This window comes from Gouania willdenowi, chromosome 3 (genome assembly GCF_900634775.1).
Source record: "Gouania willdenowi chromosome 3, fGouWil2.1, whole genome shotgun sequence".
NCBI lineage: Eukaryota > Metazoa > Chordata > Actinopteri > Blenniiformes > Gobiesocidae > Gouania > Gouania willdenowi.
In genome coordinates this window covers 38575411-38592597 of record NC_041046.1, presented here as the reverse complement: position 1 = coordinate 38592597, position 17187 = coordinate 38575411, and the positions used below count along the sequence as shown (strand labels likewise).

The 17187-nt window shown below is 37.7% G+C and overlaps 1 protein-coding gene across 3 annotated transcripts; it reads right to left on the bottom strand.

The window, feature by feature from the left end:
* Positions 1-233: 233 nt before the first annotated feature.
* cars1 (cysteinyl-tRNA synthetase 1) lies at positions 234-16904 on the bottom strand. Of its 3 annotated transcripts, XM_028442940.1 has the most exons (23): positions 16757-16896; positions 13428-13664; positions 9564-9655; positions 8979-9067; positions 8818-8914; positions 8642-8740; positions 7489-7638; positions 6756-6896; positions 6491-6579; positions 6283-6404; positions 5716-5828; positions 4594-4722; positions 4389-4518; positions 4182-4285; positions 4006-4103; positions 3726-3915; positions 2411-2479; positions 2249-2330; positions 2083-2163; positions 1928-1995; positions 821-880; positions 662-745; positions 234-552 (listed from the first exon to the last, which is right to left on the bottom strand). In XM_028442940.1, exons 1-23 carry the CDS (start codon positions 16776-16778, stop codon positions 424-426), a joined length of 2475 nt encoding a protein of 824 aa, XP_028298741.1. In that variant the 5' UTR covers positions 16779-16896; the 3' UTR covers positions 234-423. The 3 variants fall into 3 exon arrangements, 2 of the variants coding, with proteins under 2 accessions (XP_028298741.1, XP_028298745.1); XM_028442944.1 differs by lacking the exon at positions 13428-13664 and having other exon boundaries at positions 16757-16904; XR_003673805.1 differs by lacking the exon at positions 234-552 and having other exon boundaries at positions 693-745; positions 1796-1995.
* Positions 16905-17187: the final 283 nt, after the last annotated feature.

Genomic DNA, 17187 nt, shown 5'->3' with positions numbered 1-17187 from the left:
ACTAAAAATTGCTCAAAAAATATGCAAAACAAGAAGAAAAAGAAAAGAAAAAAAACACAAAAATACAAAAAAATGCCACAGTCGTTATTTTTTTTTACTCCTGCCTTACTTTGCATTTTATTTATGGTACCCTAATATAAAGCACTTTGGTCCATTATAAATCGCGTTATCTTGCCTGAAATGGAAAGTAAAGCCAACGGCTAAATGATCAAATAAATACACGATGGCACACATCCAAGCCTTTATTATTTTATTTTATTTAATGATGAAAAAGTGAAGACATTTTCTTTTCTGAGAGACGAAGCCATCCTAGTTTCTTTTGATTAATTTTGATGAAAAACAGTTAATTATGGAGTGAATTAAACACACAAAGGATTTCTGATCTCAAACACCAGTTTATCAGGAGAAACGGGAGTTTGTCCATCACTTTTCGTTCCGATTCATCTGCAGATACTCATTGTGTAGCTTCTCCTGAGCCTCGAAGAGTTTCCGCAGCTTCTTGGCTTGACCTTTGCTCAGCTCGTTCCCCTCGGCATCGTGGGTAGGGAAACCCTGCAGCAGAATCGATACGATAAAATCCACAGACGTACAGTATTTAATAGAGGAAAGTCTGTCATAGTGGAGGTTTTCTATCAGTGAAAAATGTAAATTAATCTATTACCGTTTCATCAAATTTGGAATATTTGTCAGTTTCGGACTGAAACAGTTGAGATGGAGGGATTTTCATCTTGGCCTGCTTAGCCATCTAAAAAATTAAACACAACATTGAAGTCACCATATGGAGTGAAATAAATGAAACAGATGATGACATCACCCGTACCTCCTGCTCTTGTTTCTTCATGGCTGCCTCTTCTTTTTTTCTTTTCTTTTCTTCTTCCATCTGATGAAAAAAAACCAAACATAATTGACCCTTCATCAGTGACACTGATAGATCGATAGATGTGGTAACAATGCTGAAAAACACCTAATCAGGTTTTTGGCACCATCTAGTGGTCATTTTATTTCTGACATAGGCAGCGTAGAGAAGCAAGAGGTGGGATTAAAGCACTGGTGAACAGCAGGCGTCCTGTCCTGCATTCGTTGAATTTCTTGTTACTTTAATAACTTCAGTAATCAAATAAAAATATTAAATGAAAGTATGACACATTTTCAATCATAAATCTCCACAAAAGCTGCTAAATATCTGCAAGAAATATTTAAAAGGTGTGGGAACGCCGCCCTTTAGGTCTCGGATCGCCCATCTGTAGTACAGAATAATGCTGCGGGATATATGATATACATAAAAACAATTTACAGCACTGTAATACATCAATCAAAATAAATAATATGACTCTTCCAAGCAAAACACTGTAGCTGCAAATCTTTCTCACAAATTGAAGTGTTAATTTATCTCCCGATGCTCTAGAAGAACTTTTAAAGAATATAACTTAACTACCATCATAAACGATCTTTGATGGAGTAAAATACAATACAGGTAGACGATAGCAGTGGCCATTATTGTTGCTTTTTGCGCCCCCTGGTGGCATTTTCACACACAAACTTACAAATCAGAACACATGTAAAAACAGTATATGTAGCAAAAGTCACAAATATTCCTACATTGAGAGGATTCTAAAAGATGAAGTACCATTTACAGTATATTAGGATAATATTTTTATAATAAGTATAATAATAGGATTATTTTTAATTTATAATAAAATACATAATGAATAGCAATTTTCCATTCATTTCACGTAATTTTATGGAAGAAATACTACATTGGGTACAGTATATCATTGTTGGGATAAAAATCTACCTATATTGTGATATAACATTTTGTCCATATCACAAGGTAATAGTCCAGAGGGAGGAACAGATGTCCAAACAGTGAACTGATGGCGTTGTGTCTGAAATGTTAAGAGTAAAACATCTGGTTAGAACCTCTTACCTTCTTCTTCTCATCCCTCTCTTTCAGCAAAGTCTCCTTATCCACCACTTTCACCACCGTGGGCAAACCTACAACACAAACACTGACGTTGAGCCTGTTGATGGAACGTTTCCACACAACTCATTAAAAAAAACAGATAAACTTCTTAGTGTCACCTTCATGATCCTCAAACCGGACTCCCAGCTCGGGTAACGTGTCATCGCGGATGACGTCGCAGAGCTGCAGCAGCTCCGTCACTGCGAGGGTTCAACAGATGAGAGATTAAACAAAGGCTGAGGACTTCTGATGTTTCAGTCTAGAAGTGGCGGCTCCTGTTCTCACCTTTTTGTTCTCGAGCAATTCTGCGCACGTTTTCTCTGAAGTCTGACAGCACCGTCAGATACGGCATCACTGTGCTCTCCAGCTGTGAGCAGATCAGGAAATAAATAAATCGTCCAAAAAAACTACTTTTTTTAAAAACAAGATTAGAATAAAAAGGCTCACATCATTGCTGTGACTTTGCCCTCCCACAGCGAAACCAATGGCGTCCGATTCTTCAATTGCACCAAATATCTGCGTGAAAACGAGGCTTGTTACAGTGATTTTTTTTTTTTTGACAAAACAAAAACAACTGTCAGATCAGTCTGAAAACTAACGTCTGCAGGAACAAATAAAGTTGTGTATCTGTTCAGCACGACCATGATGTGACTCTGCATCCAGATGTAACACAAACTCAGACAGAAGGTGACTGAGCCTATTTCAGAGCAGTAGGTGTAGCGTGATCATATTTTCATTTCCAAAAAAAGAGAACACTTGGGCCGACCTCGACATAATCAAATTACTCAACGTTTTCTTGAACCTACCTTGTAACAGCAAAATACAATATAGTAGATAAATAACTCGTTATTGTCCATAAAAATTAAAAATGTAATTCTCTTTGTAACAAAAACTCAAGTCAATCACCTTTTTTATGCATTTTAACAATCTGTCCTTCAAAAATCTCATATAATCTTTCTTTTAAATCTCTCAATCATTAAAACAACATCAATGATATAAATTCAAGGTTTACAGAACATTAAATAATCAATAAAAACTACACCAATAAATAAAGTTTGTCCCATGCTGACTCGGCACTTTATTCCATCTGTTGTCTGTGGAGACAGGGGGGTGATGAGGTTTAGATTCAGAGGGTCTCTCTTTCTCTTTTCCTCATGTTTGACAATTTTGTCAAAGCAAAGCGACTTTAATCGTTCCGTCATGTGTGAGTAAAATGACCGTAATAACATGAGACTGGCTTTTCTCCGACAGAGAAAATATCAGCGGAGTTACAGTCATTTAAATGAACGCGTTCCCTGAGATGCGTTCAGGGTCCCTGGGAAACCCTCTGAAAATTAATCCGGACAAGACATGAAAAGAGGACATGTCCGGTTAAATCCGGATGTACGGTCACCCTAAGTAAGTGCATTAGTTAATCTAACTTTAAACATTAATAAAGGGAGGAGCCTTGGTTGGTTGGCTGTAGAATCCATTGTTCTGCTACCACCTGTTGCTACCAAGTGAGAAACATGAAGTAAAGAAAAGCCTTGAAAGGTTGAGTTAAAGTCGATTGTTCATATTAAGACTTTATAACAAAAACACGTCGTCAGGTATCAATGCAGCCAGGTTTATTATACATTTCAAATGGATTGTTGACGTCCGTGCTCGTTTTTAGCATATTCTCTTACAAATAATGATTTATTGGTTTCTTTGCATGTAAAAAGTAAAACCAAAGCACCATAAATAGCAGCATTATGAGCGTTAGAGGTGTGAGCGTACAGACCTTCATCATGCTGGTGAGGTATGAAGCGATGCTCTCCAACAGTAAGCGGTTGGGCCTCAGCTTGGCACTTTTCCTGCTGGCGATGTAGCTGTTGCTCTGGCTGACCAGCACCCTCATCTCCTCCATGGTAGTGCGAGTGTCCACGTTGTCGCACAGAGCTGCGTGGACGGCCGACTTTCTGTCGTAGAAACTACGGCACAGACGAGGAGGAGGAGATACAAAGGATAATAAGTTCTCGTTCATTCCGTGTTTGGAGCTTCCTGCTGCTGCGTTTCATCACCTGTTGTTGAGCTCAACCTCGGCTGCTTCCCACTTCTCAAACTGGCCGGTGATGTCGGTGGGAGCACGCAGGATGTCCTTTACAGTGAGGAAGAATTCCTGATTGAAAAGAAAAACAGAACATCAGAGCAGACACGTGTGAGGGCTCACACTGCCCACATCCTGGTCCGCACTTACGTTCAGGAACTTCTCGTACTGGACGGCCGACTCCATGGTGTTGGGGGAGTAATCCAGAGTGTCTTTCCAGGAATGCATAAGGAAGGCCAGACGGAGCTGTCGGCCTGAAGGATGAAGAGTTAGTTCAGGACAGGGTTCAGTTCTGGATCAAACTCCTTCATTCTACTCAAATGTCTCCTCCGTGTGGGCTGCAACAGGAAGCCTCACCTGAGTTTTTGGCCAATGCGTCCTTAATGGTGATGAAGTTCTTCAGGGACTTGGACATCTTACAGCCAGCAATGGTCAGGTGTCCAGTGTGCAGAAAGTAACGCACCCAGTAGTCGTTTTCATAGTAAGCCTGTACAAAAACCAAATCGATCGTGAGAAAGTCCGTCCTTCACGGATCGGATACAGAGAGTGGGTTAAAGTTCACCTCTGACTGAGCCAGCTCGTTGTCATGGTGAGGGAACCGCAAGTCAAATCCACCGCCGTGGATGTCCATGGACTCACCGAGGATTGAGCCGGCCATGGCTGAACACTCGATGTGCCACCCAGGACGCCCCTATGACATCATCCAAACATACGCACACACACCAATCTCAGTGAAAGGTTACACAGACGGCACCTCTGAGAGCAGAACTAAGATCTTATGGTTGCAAAGTGGTGAAAAACGTCCTGAAAATTTCCACAGTAACTAAATGCCAGGAATTTTGGGAATATTCATAAATTTAAACTTTTTATGGGAATTCTTCATTGGAATTAACAATTAATTGGAAGTTATTTTAAATAACTATCATATCCTACTCATACCATATCATAAATATTAGGGAAATGTTCCGATACGATATTGATATTGGATATCGGTCTGAAATTAGCCTGAAAACAAATATCGGATTCAAATTTTAAGTAATTTTTTTATTTATTTTATTCAATTGTAGAATACTGTAGATATTATTTTGAAGGTTAAAAATTATGTAACCAATTAATTAATAATAAATGGGTTAGTTTTTCTCATACCTACTGTTGCTTACTATTGTTCTCTGTTTGAGTTACATCACTTGATCAAGCCTTTTCTAACATTCCACACTACAAAATAAGTAATTATTGTTTTTTTATTTAAAAAAAAAAAAAAAAAAAAAAAAAAGGGATGTATGATTCATGCTGATATCGGATCAATATCGGTATTGGCCGATACGCAAGGCTGCAATATTGGTGTCATATCGTAAATGAAAAAGTTGTATCGGGACATCCCTAATAAATATTAGCATCTATTCAAAATAATACAATTAAATAACAGAACATTCCCAGATTTTGGCAAACCTAGTTGAAATGTTCTAAGTTGGAAACTTTCCATGGGAAAAAAATTTTCAAAACTAATGTTGGCCTTAACAGGCATTTTAAATATAGAAAATATATTTCACCATCATCTAAAATATCAGCATCAGTTATTTAATTATCAACTTGATACTCAACCTGAATGACTCGACATTTATGTTCAAACATTTTCACATTCCTTTGCTACAGTGATGAAACCTGTAGAATGGTGCAGACTTACTTTTCCCCAGGGGGAGTCCCAGGAAGGCTCCCCAGGTTTGGATGTTTTCCACAAGGCAAAGTCGTTTTGGGACTTTTTCTCACTTAATCTGTCTGCAGAAATGCTCAAATCACCTACGCAGACACACGGGGCAGAAGAAAGATTCCTTTCAAAGGTCTTTGTGAATCTGTGCTTTACATGCACACAATCAATAGAGAGGCTTTTATTTTGGAAACCCATCCATCAAGGTGCAAAACCTCTCGACTTTTATTTTTTAAATCTTTGCCTCTTTAGTCACACATGACGCTTTAGTTTGTTAATCAGTCACTTTTACCTCGGCAATATCATTCAATTTCTATAAACATCTAACAATCTTATCCATTAATTCATACATTTTATTTTGAAAGCCTGTTTCATCACTTACAGAGGGCACTTTTACCTGGCAAAAGTCTTTTTTTACTGAAGTAGCTCTATTGAAAACATGTGCTTCCTGTTTTTCTATGACACGAGCCTTTTTAACTCATTACTCATGAAAACCTTGACTTCCTTCTGCAACAAGAAGCATTTATTTTATTTTTAATGTTGTACCTTCTCCTTCCTGTAAAGCCTTCTGGTCTCCAACTGCCTCTGGCACTAGTTTGGCGTACGAATGGTGCGGGTTGGCGTCAAACTTGGATGTGTCAAAGTAAACTGAGCCGTTTGACTCGTACCTGCGAAAGTGAGGAAAGGGTTAAAAAAACAAAAAAACAACTGTTCCCAAACAACAAAGCATCCTATATTGAAAACACCAACTCACCCGTAACCATTGGAGACGATCTTACTGACAAACTCGACGATCTCTGGGACGTACTCGCTGACTCGGGTTAGGACGTCGGGCGGGAGAACCTGGAGGAGATTGTTATTACTCTATATGTTGACATGAATGTTGATAATGTGGCCCTTAGATCAGACAGTCACATTTTTGTGGCCCCTGCTGTGATAAAAGCTGCCCATGTCTGTCACTGATGATGCCAATGCAGCTGCCTTACCTGAGTGTGTATATACAGTGTGTGCACACTCACATTCAGAGCCTGCATGTCCTGATGATACTCTCCCTCCCAGTACTTCGGCAGGATGGAGAAGATGGAGTTTTCCGTCACCTGACTCCCAAACTTTTTGTCCAACCAGTCGGACAGCAAGTCCTTGGAACTGTCCAGCAACACCTGGACAACACAAGGACAAACATTAGTGACAAAAACAAGACACCATGCGAGGAAAACAAACACAACATGGAAATATAAGTTTCTTTTTATTTTTTGTTTAAATAAATTGATTTAATTTTTAAAAAGTAGCAATAAGTTAATTAGTTTAAACTGGCAAATAATGGGCATGACAAATCGTGAATGCAGTTAAATTGGAGATAAAAAAAAAAAAAAACATGAAATATGGTGAAAAGAGGATAAAAAACATATGCGACATTAGGGGAGAAAAGTGGTGGAAAGGGTTTAAAAGTGTCAAAAATGTCTTAAAAGTTGCATTGAAACTTGATTGAGAAGTGGCAGAAAATATGAGTAATGTAGAAAATATGCATTAAAAAGCGTAAAAAAATGGCAAAAAAAAGTGATGAGTTTTGGTGTACTTGTAGAAAAAGGCTAAAAATAAACAAAAATGAGCTAAATGAGATAAATTGTTCTAAAAATATTCTTAGTTTCTTGAAGGCATATGGCAACCCCCTCCCAGTGTCTCGCAACAACAATCCTGACCCCAAGGTTGAGAACCCCTGATCTATATTACCAGTGGAGGAAAGTGTCTCACCTGAGCCAGAGGTTGGATGGCCTCGTCGGATGCTCCGCTGGTCACGGCCGCCTGAAGCGGCTGCAGAGCAGCAGAGACGACAGAGTCCAGCCTCTCCATCATCTGCTTCTTATCAGGGTCAGTGGTCGACTTCAGGGAGTTCTGGAAAGGCTAAAATAGGCCCCACAAACACAACAGGGTTAAACCTACACAGAATAAGTTCATCTCAGTCTCCAAAAAGTTTTTTTAATCCTATTAATTCAGAAAAACACTGAAACACGTACATTTGTCACATCTGTTTGCATCAGATAAGCAGAAATACTTTATTTATCCCAAGGGGAAATTACTTTACTACAGATGCTTGAGAGATATTGTAAATGAAAAGAAACAATAAAGAAAACATACATAATCAAGTAAAATACTGTTAATTAGAAAAGGATTGAATACAAATTCACACATTACAGTTGAATAATAATAATAATCCATCCATTTTCTGACCCCCTTGTTCCTGTTTTCAGGGTCGTGAGGGTCTGCTGGTGCCTATCACCAGCTATCAATGGAAGTTAGGCAGGGGTACACCCTGAACAGGGCGCTAATCCATCACAGGGCAACACACTCACACTCACTCCTACGGTACAATATAGAGACTCTAATCAACCTAATAGTCATGTTTTTGGATTGTGGGAGGAAGCTAGAGAACCCAGAGGAAACCCACGCACACGGGGAGAACATGCAAACTCAACACATAATAATGATATAAAAATGGACAAATATAATACAGATTTATACAAACAAACAAAACTATTAGAATAGGTAAGTAAACAAGTCCAATTGAGAAAGTAACTCAAGAAAACAAGTAAGAAAAAGTAAGCAGGAACAACTGTAACAGGCAGTATGTTGCTGATTTTAAATGTTTTTACTGCTGATTTTAAATGTTCTTATTCATTTTTAAGCTGTTGAATGTTTTCTGTTGCACTTTTTGATCACGTAAAGCACATTGAGTTGCCTTGTGTATGAAATGTGCAATACAAATAAATTTGCCTTGCATGCACGGTGGTGCACGCATACTAAGATGATAATAATAACATAATCATATAATAACTAATAATGATGGGAAATGTGTTTCCTTACAACCAAATAAGACTGAAATGCTCTGAATTTGCAGCCATCTCACCACTCTGGCGCTGAGAACATCCTGCAGGATCTGAGCAGGCTGCGGCTGTTTGGCCTTGTACTCGTCCAGGAGGTGATTCTGCCGTGCACGTTTGATGATCTGGAGGAAGGTAGACTTTACAACCCACTCTGTGCTAAACATTCCTCTTTCCAGACATACGTGTAAGCAGCACTCACCTTGTCATCGATGTCTGTGATGTTCATGCAGTACAGGACGTCATACTTAAAGTAGTCCCTCAATATCCTCCGCAGGATGTCGAAAGAAATGTAGGACCTGCACAGAGACGCGGGTTAAATCACGCCAAACGCTCACTCTGAGGAGGGGGCGGGGCTTTTACCGTGCGTGTCCCATGTGCGAGGCATCGTATACTGTCGGTCCACAGCTGTACCACGTCACCTTGTTCCCTTTCTGAGGCACAAACAGCTCCTGGGAAAGAAACACCAGAAGAGCTTTGATAAAGTTAAAAGAAAACTTTGTCAGTTTTACAACAATTCTACAGATTCTAACACTCTGCTACTTGATCAATGGTTTAATATTAAATTCAAATTTTGTGTGGCCCTCCAAAGTTAATGCAAAAGGAGTCCAAAAACACACTAAATTACAGGAAAAATACACAAAACAAACCGCAAAAATATGCAAATGTACTCAAAAAACACACAAGACGAGTATAAATCCTGAATCTTGAAAATATTCAAAACGACACCAAAAATACACATAAATGAGACTACAATAAACACAAAATGACAGGAAAATACACAAGACAACAACAAAACCTTTTGTTGTTTCCTGTATTATTATTCTAAATGCTGACATGAATATTGATAACGTGGCCCTCAGATCACACAATCACATATTTGTGGCCCTCGCTGTTATGAAAGTGTTTCCATGTGTGAGATGGTTGTTGTGTCTGGATCTGACCGACCTTCGTCCTCGTCAGACTGTTGTAGAGTCGAAGTTGCGGGACTTGTGTTCCTGGCGGTGCCGACCATAGAGGCTGGACACGTTTTCCCTTTACTGGAGACACAACGAGATATGAAAAAAGAACAGCATTTAAAAAGATAACGAATAATTTCACCAGGACTAAACATATGTAGTAAAAAAATCTAATGTAATAGAAGGAATGACCCCAATTTTATTAGGTTATTTATTTCAGTAATTGTAATTGACTTTCTGAGGATGAAAAATAGTTGTAATTGGAAAAAACGCTGGTCAGTGTTATCATAATTGAGTTGTAATTGAACAAGTGTAATTGAAGACATAATTGTAACTGAAAAAAGTTATTGACCCCAACCCTGACACACGCACACACACATTGAGAGCAAACCCAGTCATGCTCAGAGAAAACATGCAACTGAGCTCACACAGAGCTCACAAAATCCAGCCCTGAGAATAATAGTGACATGCAGGAAGTGAAAACACACCTTTCATATTAAACCACAGTGAAAAGCTGAGGTCACACCTTCCTATGAGCACATGTTAATGACTGTAATCACCAGATGTCCCTAAACTCTCCCCAGGGTTAGGATTTAAAATGCCACATGTCGCTGTGAGCAGCAGCTGCTGACGTTTTGTTTAAACTATGATGAACGCACACGGATCACAGCTGAAGTGTTATGCCAACGCTAAAAGATGTTTGATTACTGACACAAGTAGGGCTGCTCAATTATGGAAAAGATAATAATCATGATTATTGTATTAATAACTGAAATCATGATTATTCAAACAATTATTTGTCAACCAAAAATGTATTTATTTTTTGTACCAAAAAAAAAAAACATAAGATATATTCTTTAAACGTAGATAAAATCCTTCCAACACTAAAATCAAGTATGTTCACTTTTGCACAAAACAAAACACTTGTAGCACGTGATGAGTGCATTTCTCCTGCCATGTTTCAAGACCACTAGCAACAACTTTCTTTGTGTTAGCCTGCAGGCTAGCTTTGGCTTTGAGAGGGGCGGGGCGGAAGGGAGGAGCTTGCATGTACGTAGATTAAACAACTCAAAGTTAGTATTGATAACACGTGTGTGCCAAGCTTTATTATTTATAGATCTCCAAAATAGTGGGTTTGTTTTATTTAGCGAATAAAACATATGTTAAAAATATATACAGGTAAAAGCCAGTGAATTAGAATATTTAGAAAAACTTGATTTATTTCAGTAATTGCATTCAAAAGGTGTAACTTGTACATTATATTTATTCATTGCACACAGACTGATGCATTCAAATGTTTATTTCATTTAATTTTGATGATTTGAAGTGGCAACAAATGAAAATCCAAAATTCCGTGTGTCACAAAATTAGAATATTACTTAAGGCTGATACAAAAAAGGGATTTTTAGAAATGTTGGCCAACTGAAAAGTATGAAAATGAAAAATATGAGCATGTACAATACTCAATACTTGGTTGGAGCTCCTTTTGCCTCAATTACTGCGTTAATGCGGCGTGGCATGGAGTCCATGAGTTTCTGGCACTGCTCGGGTGTTATGAGAGCCCAGGTTGCCCTGATAGTGGCCTTCAACTCCTCTGCGTTTTTGGGTCTGGCATTCTGCATCTTCCTTTTCACAATACCCCACAGATTTTCTATGGGGCTAAGGTCAGGGGAGTTGGCTGGCCAATTTAGAACAGAAATACCATGGTCCGTAAACCAGGCATGGGTAGATTTTGCGCTGTGTGCAGGCGCCAAGTCCTGTTGGAACTTGAAATCTCCATCTCCATAGAGCAGGTCAGCAGCAGGAAGCATGAAGTGCTCTAAAACTTGCTGGTATACGGCTGCGTTGACCCTGGATCTCAGGAAACAGAGTGGGCCGACACCAGCAGATGACATGGCACCCCAAACCATCACTGATGGTGGAAACTTTACACTAGACTTCAGGCAACGTGGATCCTGTGCCTCTCCTGTCCTCCTCCAGACTCTGGGACCTCGATTTCCAAAGGAAATGCAAAATTTGCTTTCGTCAGAAAACATGACTTTGGACCACTCAGCAGCAGTCCAGCTCTTTTTTTCCTTAGCCCAGGTGAGACGCTTTTCGCGCTGTTTCTTGGTCAACAGTGGCTTGACACGAGGTATGCGGCAGTTGAAACCCATGTCTTTCAAGCGTCTCTTGGTGGTGGATCTTGAAGCACTGACTCCAGCAGCTGTCCACTCCTTGTGAATCTCCCCCACATTCTTGAATGGGTTTTTTTTCACAATCCTGACCAGGGCGCGGTGATCCCTATTGCTTGTACACTTTTTCTGACCACAGTTGTTCCTTCCCTTTGCCTCTCCATTAATGTGTTTGGACACAGAGCTCTGAGAACAGCCAGCCTCTTCAGCAATAACCTTTTGTGTCTTTCCCTCCTTGTGCAATGTGTCGATGGTCGCCTTTTGGACAGCTGAGTATTGTACATGCTCATATTTTTCATTTTCATACTTTTCAGTTGGCCAACATTTCTAAAAATCCCTTTTTTGTATCAGCCTTAAGTAATATTCTAATTTTGTGACACACGGAATTTTGGATTTTCATTTGTTGCCACTTCAAATCATCAAAATTAAATGAAATAAACATTTGAATGCATCAGTCTGTGTGCAATGAATAAATATAATGTACAAGTTACACCTTTTGAATGCAATTACTGAAATAAATCAAGTTTTTCTAAATATTCTAATTCACTGGCTTTTACCTGTATATATATATATATATATTTTTTTTTTTTTTTTTAATCGTTTTTTTTTTCGATTTTTCATTTTGTAATCGTTGGGTATGATATTCGAATTTAATTTAATTTAATTTAATTTAATTAATTTAATTTAATTTTGATAAATTGAGCAGCCCTAACACAAAGCCACTAAAACAAACCTGAATATTTCCACTGAGATAATAAAACATAGAAAAACAATCTGTACATTTTTGTCCCATTTTAACACTGTTGTGTTGTTGTGCTATAATGCAAACAAAGCCACAAACACAGAGTCAATGGGCTTTCTACAGGCAGTAACCCTGTGTGATGTCATCATCAACCCATGATGCTTTGCTGGAATTCAAGATGGCGGATCACAGACTTTGAAAGTGTAAATAAATCTCTAGATTTGCTGGTTTCAGTCAGACTCTCTGGGAATTGCGGCCGACAGCTGAGGTCGTAGAACTGGAACCATAACCTCTTCTATCAGCTGAAATCATGCACGTTCTGACTATAAAGTTTCAAAATAAAAGCTAGTTGTCGAGAAAAGTTTCTCGTGGGTCTGAATCTGGGCTTGATTATCCCTGCTGACCTAAGGAGTGCTGTCCCTAATGTGTTTACGGTTTTTCTTTGAAATAAAAACTATAAAAAGGATTTATCCTAAATCGGCTAAAAATCAATGCAAATGAGAGGAGATTAAAATCAATACAGCACTGTATGTGCATAAATACTCTGCTTAAACAATAGGGGGTGCTGTCACGATTTTTATTTTTATTTTATATGTTTTTTTAAACATATATTTTTATTTAACTTTGCATGGTGATAAATGAAGAAATGTGCAGTTTATTTTGGTTCATGTTTATGGTTTGGTTTTGTATTTTGACAAAAAAAAAATCTGTTCTCTATGTATTTAATATGAAAGGAGTTAAGTGCAACATTGGTTTTTTTGTTGTTTAAAATAAATAAATAAATAATAATAATAATACATTAGTTTTGTGTATTAATCAGACTTCTTCAAGCATGGCTCAAACACTGCATTCGTGCACTTCTGCTGGTTTTAGTCAGACGATTCGTGCGCGTTCAGTCCACTACTACTAGTAACTACTAGTACTAGTAACTACTCACTGCTGCTGGTGTCGGACTGAAGGCAGAGGTCAGGCAGCAGAGAGGCTATATGCCGGTACCAGCGCAGAGCGTGGACGTGTTGCGGGTTGGGGGGCGTGTGGAGGAGCCTAAAGGCTTTGAGGTCGGCCTGCGAGGGGCCGAACCCGGCTAGGTAGCTGCGTGAGGCTAGGTAGTCGTTGAGGGCTGCAGCCAGCGCCGCCTCCTCATCTATCTGCAGCAAGAAGCCACAATCAAAGGCTGCAGAAACAAGAGGGCAGACGGTCGCACACCATTACGACCCATCTGAGGGACAAAGCACGCCTCAGCACACAGTCACACGCCTCAGTGTTTCAGATGCTGCCGTTCACACTGTGCCCTCTGTCTGCGGTGTGTATCAACTGTGATGAAACTCTGAACTAGGGGTGTTGAAAAAAATTGATTCGGCAATATATCGCAATATTATGTTGCGCGATTCTCGGATCGATTCAAATTGCATCCATATCGTCCGTCTCAATTTGTTTTTTTTAATCTTTATTTAAACAGGAAAGCTTTTTTTCCACTGCAAGAAACATTGCAACTGCACAAAGAAGTGCGCTGAAACCTGGGAATGTTGACCTGCTTGTGTTTTTTCAATAAATTCTAAAAAGAAAGTACTAAGTTTCTGCATTTGTTGCACTACAGTCAAAGTTGGTTTAAAAGCCACAGGCAGATTGTTATTTTTTTATTTTAAGTTGTTGGCACATGGCATGTTAAAGCCAATGTTTTGAGTGTAAAATAATATCATACATAATGTTCTCATGAAGGTGTACACATGCAGATTAGTTGTTTGTCATATAAATTTTTTTCAAAAAAAATTGCAATAATCGTCTTATACTTTAATATCGGGATATATCGTATCGTGACCTATGTATCAGGATAGAAATCATATCGTCAGATGCCAGGCAATACACACCCCTACTCTGAACCATGGGGGACTTTCCTCGACTACGGCTCAGATGGTAGAGGGGTCGTTTTCTAAAGAGAGGTTGAGGGTTTGACTCCAAGGCTATTACTGTCCAGGTGATGAGTGTATTCGTGGGTAAAACCCTGAAGCCTTTGTTGATCCGTGGTGTGATATGTGTAAACCAGGCATACGGTGTACATTTTAAGACATCCTCAGGTCTCAGAGTGAGGTATCGGGTATGAGGAAAACCTCTGTCATTTATCAGACCAAACATCATCAGATAAAAAATTAATTGCAAAAAAAGAAAATAAATAAATATTATTTTGTTGCTGTCGAAATCGTAACGAAATTGTAATTGAGGTCAGATAATTGACTGTAATTGTAATCGCCATGAATATTCAATAAAATGTTCAACTATAATTTAACGCAAAACTGGGGAACCATGTTACAGTTCTCCACATATGTAGTTAGTTATTAAAACACGTTTAATATCAAGCTTAACCACATTTTAGCATTTAAAGAATAAATAAATTGAGGTGTACTGTATAAGTGACACAAAAAAGTCTCAGACGCCCACCCCAAAAATATCAAAACCTATATTTTTATTCATTAGGAAGCCTAACAAGGTAACCAATAGATAGGAAAAATATATATATATATTTATTGTTTAGTGCATTTTACAGATGATTTAGGACCAGTTATCATAAGAGATGCTAACAGGAAGCTAATCCAAGAGGAAGGTTAACTTTTATTAGGTTATTTATTTCAGGCTCAGCAATTGTGATTAATTGTAATTGAACTTTAGTAATTGCGAACGTATTTGTAATTGAACGTTCTGAGGATAAAAAACAAACAAACTGTAATTTAATTGTAATTGGAAAAAAATGCTGGTCATTGTAATGAACTGAAAAATGTAATTGAACCTAACCCTAACACGATCCTTGTCAGTCAGGGTTTAAATAAACACTGAAAACATTAACTACAACAATCGAGGACATTCTGCTACAAAATTCAATCTCCTTTTTTGGTTTCATTTTTGATTTTACTAAAAAAGGATGACTGGCTCTTTTTCCTATTTTTTTTTTTTTTTTACTCCCTGACCATATGCGGAAGGAATCATATTGAAACTGAAAGAGTCGAAAAGCTGCACCAAAAGGACAATTCATCAGTGGAATATATTCAAACATAGTTTAATGTGATGACATATTTATTCCTGGGCAGAGTTTTTATAAACATTATTACTGACACATGTGAACATCCCAACCTGTGTGTCTTCATCACACTATGAACATCCTGTAGGGGAAATATTACATTACAAGGACAATGTATAGACGGGTATTACACTCAAATTTTAACTTCAATCAAATGAAATATTATGGCAGCAAAACAAAAAAAACAAACTGCAACAACAATATTGATAATAGAACTCTCACTAATTTAATCAAAGAAACCTCAAACAAAGAAGTTTATTTATTTATTTTTTTTTTACAAACATCCATAGATAAAATTCTCAGATTTTTTATTTAATTTTTTAAAATATATTTTTACTGATCTTTTCTATGTAAAAACATACGTGCTGTGCTATGGCTATGTTGTACTAGTATATGGTGTTATATAGAATTCAAACCTTTGTGTATCCAAAGATTATTGAAGCCCATGTACCATTGAAAAGCAGATTTATTTCAAGGTTATTCAAAGCGTAATTAATTTCCCCCCCTTTGTGTAAGTAAGTGGTTGCATTTTTAAAAAAAATGTATTACACCAGAGACAGAAAAATATATATTAAAATAATCATAATTTGTTTTAAATTGTTAAATTAATTAAATCGTATTTAATTTATTCATTTTGCTTTTATTTATTTATTTATTTTAAATACGTAATTGATTGAATTGCCGTCTTTACCAATATAGGCATTTTTCTAAATTACGAGTACAATTTTTTTTTCAAATTTTTTTTTTTTTTCCTCTTTTTTTTTTTTTTTTTTTTTTTTTTTTTGGTAAAATGTTAGCAAACGCAAACAGTTTCAAAGTTAATAAAAAATGTTGCTAACCAAATTTAATTCACATTTCCACCGTGAGCCGCTAACACTGAGATCTTTTCTGCATTATAGAGCAACAGTAGCAACATCTTAATAATGCTAAAATGTCCACATTTTGTTCATTTAAAGGCTTGAGTTTAAGTGAGGGTTTAAAGACGCTTGACGTCTCTTCTTAAACAGCGTGTTTTTTAAAGGGACTTCTGAATGGGAGTTTGTCTTCTGCTCAGCGGCTCAAAGCGTCACTAACACCGGTTTTACTGAAGCTACTGTCGGTTTAGTGGAAACTCTATGGACTAATTTATATACAACCAACTCTCTAATGTCTAAAGGACCATAAAAAACACTGAATAATGGATGTAAGGTCAGTACCTGTCTCTTCTGTGGACGACATTTCCACCGCTGGATGTTTGGATGCTGATGCAACACTAACGTGTCCGGGAAAAAAAACGAGTGACAGACGGAACCAATGTTGTCGATCCTTTGAGCTCTAGGGAAGATAATCAGTGTGAGGCACCGCTTTGGTTTATATATTTACACTGAGGGTCCTGAGTGCGCATGCGCCAATAGTCTGTCTTTCTTTCTTTCTTTCTTTCTTTCTTTCTTAAAATTATCAATATTACTACATTATTATTATTATTATTATTATTATTATTATTTGGACAAGCATAATTTTGAATAGTATTAGAGAGGCAAAGTACAGAATGTTTTTTTAATTTTTTATTTAGTTTCATGAGTCTAGTGTAAGCTTGTGTGCAGAAAAAGCGTTTATTGGAGCAATTAAACAGAAACGACATAAGTTG

Coding starts and splice junctions, on each gene's coding strand:
- cars1 (XM_028442940.1), bottom strand. CDS start 16,778: ATGTCGTCCACAGAAGAGACAG. Junction 6,405..6,490: donor ATCGTCTCCAATGGTTACGG/GTGAGTTGGTGT, acceptor TCACTTTCGCAG/GTACGAGTCAAACGGCTCAG. Junction 881..1,927: donor AGAGGGATGAGAAGAAGAAG/GTAAGAGGTTCT, acceptor TTTTTTCATCAG/ATGGAAGAAGAAAAGAAAAG.